General features: G+C 40.1%; 1 protein-coding gene across 2 annotated transcripts; it reads left to right on the top strand.

The window, feature by feature from the left end:
* Window positions 1–4,951: 4,951 nt before the first annotated feature.
* Window positions 4,952–7,623, top strand: LOC144463683 (cornifelin homolog A-like). 2 transcript variants are annotated; one of them, XM_078168933.1, is made up of 4 exons: window positions 4,952–5,075; window positions 6,347–6,447; window positions 6,570–6,757; window positions 6,922–7,623. In XM_078168933.1, the coding sequence occupies exons 2-4, from the start codon at window positions 6,384–6,386 to the stop codon at window positions 7,054–7,056; spliced, it is 387 nt and encodes a 128-aa protein (XP_078025059.1). In that variant the 5' UTR covers window positions 4,952–5,075; window positions 6,347–6,383; the 3' UTR covers window positions 7,057–7,623. The 2 variants fall into 2 exon arrangements, with proteins under 2 accessions (XP_078025059.1, XP_078025060.1); XM_078168934.1 differs by having other exon boundaries at window positions 4,992–5,075; window positions 6,373–6,447.
* The last annotated feature ends 207 nt before the right edge of the window (window positions 7,624–7,830 follow it).

Raw genomic sequence — 7,830 nt, 5'->3', positions numbered from 1 at the left:
CTCATTTTGTAATTTATGTGTGACCCCTGCCTCAACTTTTGCACAAGTACAGGTGAAGTTCAATAACAAAGCCAACAGTCATTGTGGGCCAAAGTGCCATAACAGGCTTTTATTACACAACAGCAATTTTACAAAAGCAGTTTAAAGTTGAAGCGTCTTGGTGCAGGGATGTGGCGCACCAATCAGCAGGCCAGTGAGCTAGAGGTATACCATCAGTGAATAACCGAAACTACACACAAGACAAACCCTGTTACCTCAACCGAGAAACACCCAAACAACTACCAGTGCCACCGCAAACCTTAAATCACCACAGCTCAACTCCCGTGACTGAGGGCCAACACCAGCTGCAACACTAAAGATAAAAACAGAAATGGAATATGCTCAGATTACTAAAACACAAACAACTATTAAAATAAACAATGTGACGTAAACAGCAGCCAGCACTTTACCTGTGAATTGAACACAGCAGGTTAGTCATGGTGTAACCACAGTTTAATATTAAAGAGACACTCAAACATTGCCACTGCCACTACTCCTGCTGTAATGACCATTTACAAAAGAAAAAATCAATTGTTGGCAAAAATCAAATTTTTGTAATAAAATTAAATGTTTTAAAAATCCAGTTCCTCAGAATCATTGGTACTCCTACATGACCTTAAAATGACTCTACTTAAAACACAAAATTTGTTTGACTCACTAAGGAAGCATGTGCAGAGGAGTGATCAGGGAGCAGGAATGAGGCTGCCACACCTGTGCTCCATGAGCCTCTGAACAGCTCAGGTGCTGTCACCTTGACTGGCCAAATAGTGTCTGGCTCCTATATTGTTTTCACACTTGGTCGTTTTCAGCCCTCTAAACGGTCTCAGAGCAGTGACATAGCAATATTTGCGTATATCCTCCTGAGACCTGAACTTTTGTTTGGTATATATTTTTATTTTCTCCTAGCTATTTAGGATCAGTAGGACCTGATAAGTATAAAAAACTAAACATTGTCAAAGATAATTAAGTCCCAATGTCCTCAAACGGGACAATAGTAAAGTCCCAATGCCTTCATACGGGTACTTCCAAATTAACAGCGTCTCAGCTTGTTACTGTTGTTTAAATTGGTCAAATTTGTTGCCATACCATACTATAAACATTATTAATCATAAATAAACAAGTTTCTACCATAAAATGTGATCAGGTGTTGGACCTTGCCCACTTTTGTGTCGGGATCAGCTGCAGACTGACTTGGCAGAGATGGCTGCCATCTTGTTTTTACAGATCAGCGTATTGTGCTCCCACTTCTACTAGATGACACAAAAATGTGTCTACAAACGAGGAAAACAGGTCTGAGTTAAGGAGAATGAAGTATAAGGTCAAGTAAACCAAAAATGTGACGTCTTCATATGAGGACACAGGGTCTCAGGAGGATATGTGAACACTCCAAGAGAACTCAGACCCCACTGAAGTGAACCGAACTGGGTTCACTTCAAGTCTGCGGCGCGGTTCACTTATCCTCTGCCTTGTGAACACAAAGCATTCCAGATTCGCTTTGCTCTTTGCCAATGAGTTTAGCCCTCTAGATCTACATCTACATGCTATTGCACTGGGACAGTTGAAAAAACAGACCAAACTATGTTGGCCTGTAATGCTTGCAAGGAGGCAGGACGAGGAGGAGTTTGAATGATACTGCACGTCTCCAGATGTGGAATGCAGAATGCATCGAATGGTAACAGTCTACAGCACAGAAACACTAAGGTTTTCCTCCAATATTAAGTTCAGTGCTGAAGTGGAGTGGACCAGAAAGAGAACTGAGTCCTCTTTCAAATGAACTGACAATGTGAACACAAAAAGAACCGAGTCCATTTTCTGTTGCTCCAATTTTTGGTGCACTTTGAGAGGACTGAGTTCAGTCTCTTTAAAAAATGACCATATGTGACTATATATATCAGGGAGTTTTCACATTTAGTCCTTTTTAAATGAACCAAACTCAGTCCTCTTAAAACGCACCATAAGTGGACTGACAGAAAGGGGACTCAGTTCTTCCTGCGTTCACATTGTCAGTTCATATGAAAGAGGACTCAGTTCTCTTTCTGGTCCACTTCATATATATATATATATATACAGTACAGGCCAAAAGTTTGGACACACCTTCTCATTCAATGCGTTTTCTTTATTTTCATGACTATTTACATTGTAGATTCTCACTGAAGGCATCAAAACTATGAATGAACACATGTGGAGTTATGTACTTAACAAAAAAAGGTGAAATAACTGAAAACATGTTTTATATTCTAGTTTCTTCAAAATAGCCACCCTTTGCTCTGATTACTGCTTTGCACACTCTTGGCATTCTCTCCATGAGCTTCAAGAGGTAGTCACCTGAAATGGTTTCCACTTCACAGGTGTGCCTTATCAGGGTTAATTAGTGGAATTTCTTGCTTTATCAATGGGGTTGGGACCATCAGTTGTGTTGTGCAGAAGTCAGGTTAATACACAGCCGACAGCCCTATTGGACAATTGTTAAAATTCATATTATGGCAAGAACCAATCAGCTAACTAAAGAAAAACGAGTGGCCATCATTACTTTAAGAAATGAAGGTCAGTCAGTCCGGAAAATTGCAAAAACTTTAAATGTGTCCCCAAGTGGAGTCGCAAAAACCATCAAGCGCTACAATGAAACTGGCACACATGAGGACCGACCCAGGAAAGGAAGACCAAGAGTCACCTCTGCTTCTGAGGATAAGTTGATCCAAGTCACCAGCCTCAGAAATCGCAAGTTAACAGCAGCTCAGATCAGAGACCAGATGAATGCCACACAGAGTTCTAGCAGCAGACCCATCTCTAGAACAGCTGTTAAGAGGAGACTGCGCCAATCAGGCCTTCATGGTCAAATAGCTGCTAGGAAACCACTGCTAAGGAGAGGCAACAAGCAGAAGAGATTTGTTTGGGCCAAGAAACACAAGGAATGGACATTAGACCAGTGGAAATCTGTGCTTTGGTCTGATGAGTCCAAATTTGAGATCTTTGGTTCCAACCGCCGTGTCTTTGTGAGACGCAGAAAAGGTGAACGGATGGATTCCACATGCCTGGTTCCCACTGTGAAGCATGGAGGAGGAGGTGTGATGGTGTGGGGGTGTTTTGCTGGTGACACTGTTGGGGATTTATTCAAAATTGAAGGCACACTGAACCAGCATGGCTACCACAGCATCCTGCAGCGACATGCCATCCCATCCGGTTTGCGTTTAGTTGGACCATCATTTATTTTTCAACAGGACAATGACCCCAAACACACCTCCAGGCTGTGTAAGGGCTATTTGACCAAGAAGGAGAGTGATGGAGTGCTGCGGCAGATGACCTGGCCTCCACAGTCACCGGACCTGAACCCAATCGAGATGGTTTGGGGTGAGCTGGACCGCAGAGTGAAGGCAAAGGGGCCAACAAGTGCTAAACACCTCTGGGAACTCCTTCAAGACTGTTGGAAAACCATTTCAGGTGACTACCTCTTGAAGCTCATGGAGAGAATGCCAAGAGTGTGCAAAGCAGTAATCAGAGCAAAGGGTGGCTATTTTGAAGAAACTAGAATATAAAACATGTTTTCAGTTATTTCACCTTTTTTTGTTAAGTACATAACTCCACATGTGTTCATTCATAGTTTTGATGCCTTCAGTGAGAATCTACAATGTAAATAGTCATGAAAATAAAGAAAACGCATTGAATGAGAAGGTGTGTCCAAACTTTTGCCCTGTACTGTATATATATATGTATATATATATATATTGATGTGGCACTGCAGTGCAGTTATGAACTTAAAATTGGAGGAAAACATTAACATTTCTGTGCTTTATGGACAGTTGCTGTTTGATGTCTTCCTTGTTTCTGGACCTATCTGGAAAAGTGCAGTTTTTTCATCGTCAGACCAAAGTACTCCTCATCCACTGGTCATGCTGTTGTTACCTGTGGCCATGGTTCCGTTGTGTTTAGTACGCGTCCCACTGAAATAGTGTGTGATCTGTCTATGGCAAGCCTGGAGGGCTACAATACAATAGCAAAAGGCAAAGTGAACCCAGAGCATTTTGTGTTCACAAGGCACAGATTAAGTGAACCACACCATGGACTTGAAGCGAACCGAACTCAGACCACCTCCTGAGGTGGTCTGAGTTTGGTTCGCTTCAGAGGATTCTGAGTTCTCTCGGAGTGTTGACATTTGCGCAAAAAATGAGTCACAGCTCTGAGTCTGCCTAGAGGACTGAAAAGGACCAAGTGTGACAACACCCTAAGAGGACTGAGTTTGGTGTGTTTAAAAAGGATTGTATGTGAAAGCACCCCTAGTTTCTCCCTGCTACATATCATATTGATCATCCAATAGGTGAGAAATTCAATTTTTTTAAAAAAAATGGTATGATTTAATAAAAGGCACCAGGGGTCAATGAAAGGTTTAATAGTTGTGAATATGCTTTAACCCTTTCAATCACAACATCGCATTTTATACCAAAGATGACTGTATGATGCAAGGAAACTCCCTGTATCAAAGTTCCCGTCTGGGAATATCAGTTGTTCATCAATATAATGAAAAGTGAAGTAACAACTAGTTCTTCTTCAGGGTAAAGAAGTTGTGAAATAATATTTCTTTTTTTCGAAATCAGTACCAAAGGAAAAAAGTCTTAATGTTAAACAGGCTGCAAACTACTGTCAGTTTTTGGTTCAGCTTCTGTTTAGATTTTTTTCTACTATGAAACATAATTATCATGTAAAGGAAAATATTATTCTACAACCAGTGAACTGCAAAAGTCCCACCAGTGACTCAAACATCATTAAACGCAAGGTAAGAAAAAGACTGAAAATCATGTACTGCCATTGTCCCTCTCTTTACATAGTTATTGTCTGACTGGTTTGCCACACCTGTGTCAACAACAAAAAAACAATGGGCATGTTATTCTTAATGTGCAAAGTTGTTTTTACCCCTGCATGTAGGTTCAGGTTCTGCAGCATTGTTTGTGCTTACTTGCCCAGTGTACATGAGGTGCCACTCCTCATACATGGCATATTCTTTCACATCTTCTGAGGTGACAACAAGGCTTTTAGCTAATCAGGTAAGATTTTTCATTTTGCTGATGAGAAAAGTAAATATTTTCATTTTAAAAGTAAAATGAAAGCTTTATCTGATGTGTTGGAAGCTTGCAGGATTTTGCAAAGAGATTTATGTGGAGCAAAACTGATCTTTAATTTTACTGAAAAGAAAAGTCAGACATCTTCATTTTAAAGGTAAAATGCAAGCTTGTTGATTTACACTTTTTTTTTGGTAACAAAGCCTCATGAACCAGTTGTCATACTGACTTTGCCACAAAAACAATGGTTATTTCTGAGGACTACCAGTTACTGTTGGTACTGTGTGACTACTACTCCCCGGTAACAAAGAGATTTATCAGTATTGAAATATGAAAACACAGTAAAAGCTGTCTAATTGATTCATATTGCTAGATTTTTACAAAAAAAAATCTGTGTTTATATCATGGCGGCTCCAACTCTCGTGTAAAGGGGCAAATTGGGGTCACTCTCAAGGCGACTATTGGTGGACAGCCACTGCACATTACAGTCCTATGTGACACAAACTCACACACCCTGGGGAGTCTTGGGAACACCCACTGTAGTAAGAGAAGATAGTTTCTCCCCCAGGTTCATCTGTTGCCACTGTCAATGTATTTTGATTGGACAATAATCAATAATTAACTTCACATACCTGTTGGATATCACACCCTAAAGTGAGGCAAAAGCCTGTAGATGATATTCAACATATATGTAATACTAAAATTCTAAAAATCTGTTGCTGGTGCAAAATTTTTGCCAGACAGGGTTGTTGGCAATATTGTCATGTTTCTAATATTTTGCAGATTTTTTACATATAAAAGAAATCTCGTCCATCTAGGCGTTCACAAAGCCATTGACACAAAACATTCCTGTAGGCACTTCCTGATTCTTGTCATTCTCACAACAGAACCCGTAGCTTAAGCACACCTCGTTCACAGGAACTGGGTGAGACCGTGAGAATGACCAGCACCACCTAGTTTGCTGCAGTCAAACTAGAGGTCAATGGATAAAGTTACAACATATTTTCATTTCAAACTAATTTCTTTATATAGTACCTGACTGTAATGTTCCATGAAATCAATAATTTGTGAATTGACTGATCAGATTACATGTTTTTTAAGTGAACTGAAACATTATTTCACACAGATTTTTTTCACTGTAAGATTGTTCAACTCAATTGTGATTGCACAGAGAACAGGTACTGAGAAAACAAAATGCATTTTAGCATCTAACCAGAGGAGGAGACTTTTATACACTGATATCTCTGTGTTAACAGGTGATTGTTCTCCATCTGTGGTACAGTTCAAGAGCCAATGGCGCACTCCATGACAGCCTGGAACTCGGGCCTCTTTGACTGTTGTGAGGACAAGTGTTCTTGTAAGAATCAAAACCACAACTTTCAATCATATTAATTCAAAATAATGTCATATTTTGTGGAGAACTTGTAAAAAGGCCTCATTCTTTATTTGTTTTTTTTTATCCAACTACTTGTCTTTCAGGCTGCTATGGTTTCTTTTGCTGCCCATGTCTTGCCTGCTCGGTTGCTGGGAAATTTGGAGAGAACCGATGTCTCCCATTATGTGACATACTCAGCCCTGCCATATTAGCAGCCTGTGGACTCCCTCTGTGTGCGCCTCCTGCAGCCTTGTCTCTACGGACTGGCATTCGACACGCATATGGTATCAAGGTATGATACGTGTAAAACTGATGCACACTGACTTCTTACATGATGTTTTGATGCAGAGTATAGTGTACATCTACAGTGTGTGTGTGTGTGTGTGTGTGTAAATTTTAAATATTAACTGAGAAACACAGTAAAAAGACCCAAACCAATACTTTGGTTCTCCACAGGGTTCTATCTGTAAGGATATCATGACTTCCTGTTTCTGTATGTGGTGCTCCTGGTGTCAGATGCATCGTGAGTTAAAATATCGCAAGAAACAACCGACTGTCGTTGTCAACATGCAGCCTGGTCCAGTACGATAACTCCTGGAAACCCACCTCCTGCTGGTTTTAGGAGCCAAGCAGGGGCTGTTAATGGCTAATTCATACTGAGCTTTGTGGTTTCTAATTGGTCTGCTCTGTCTCGTTAAAGACCTTTGATTTAGTTCAGATCAATTATCTGTGGTCTGACCCTGTTGTGATCGTACACTGTAAAAGCTAATTCCTTTTTTGTTAGGTGTGGGAAGATACAGTCCTTTTTGGACCCTTTTTTAAAGCACTGATATACAAAGATGTAACCATTTTAAGCTGTGTCCCCTTGGAATCAGAGCATGCTGGGTAAATGTCAGTCCACTAATGGAGAGCTAAGTAAGAAGAGCCCAAAAGCTCGGTCTTTCTTCTTTACATGGAGCAAATATGTGACTTTAATAGACATCAGCAGCATTGTACTATAATTAAGTTGTCTTTAATGTAACTGTATATTCTTCTATTATCAACTTCGGGAAAGGCTGGATCCACAGAATGACCTACACTTACAGAGTTACAGCACAGAATGATATATCTTTTAAGCTTGCTTTATGATGGAAAATACAATAAAATTCTATAAAATGAGATGGCCACAACTTTTAAGAGCATTACTGAATGAAATGGCTGTGGTCAGGGTGTCTCACTGACACTTCCACAGTGGCTGTTTAAATTACATATGGCTAGTTTTCTACACAAGTAATCTTATTTCTGCAAAGTCATGTTTAAATCATGTCACACAACCTCTCTTTGAGTTTGAACTTTAATGCTTTACCACTGATGACCAACAGATGG

Source organism: Epinephelus lanceolatus, chromosome 6 (assembly GCF_041903045.1).
Source record: "Epinephelus lanceolatus isolate andai-2023 chromosome 6, ASM4190304v1, whole genome shotgun sequence".
In the NCBI taxonomy this organism is placed as follows: Eukaryota; Metazoa; Chordata; class Actinopteri; order Perciformes; family Serranidae; genus Epinephelus; species Epinephelus lanceolatus.
Note: the sequence above shows the minus strand (reverse complement) of the source record. Positions and strands in the feature narration are given on the sequence as shown.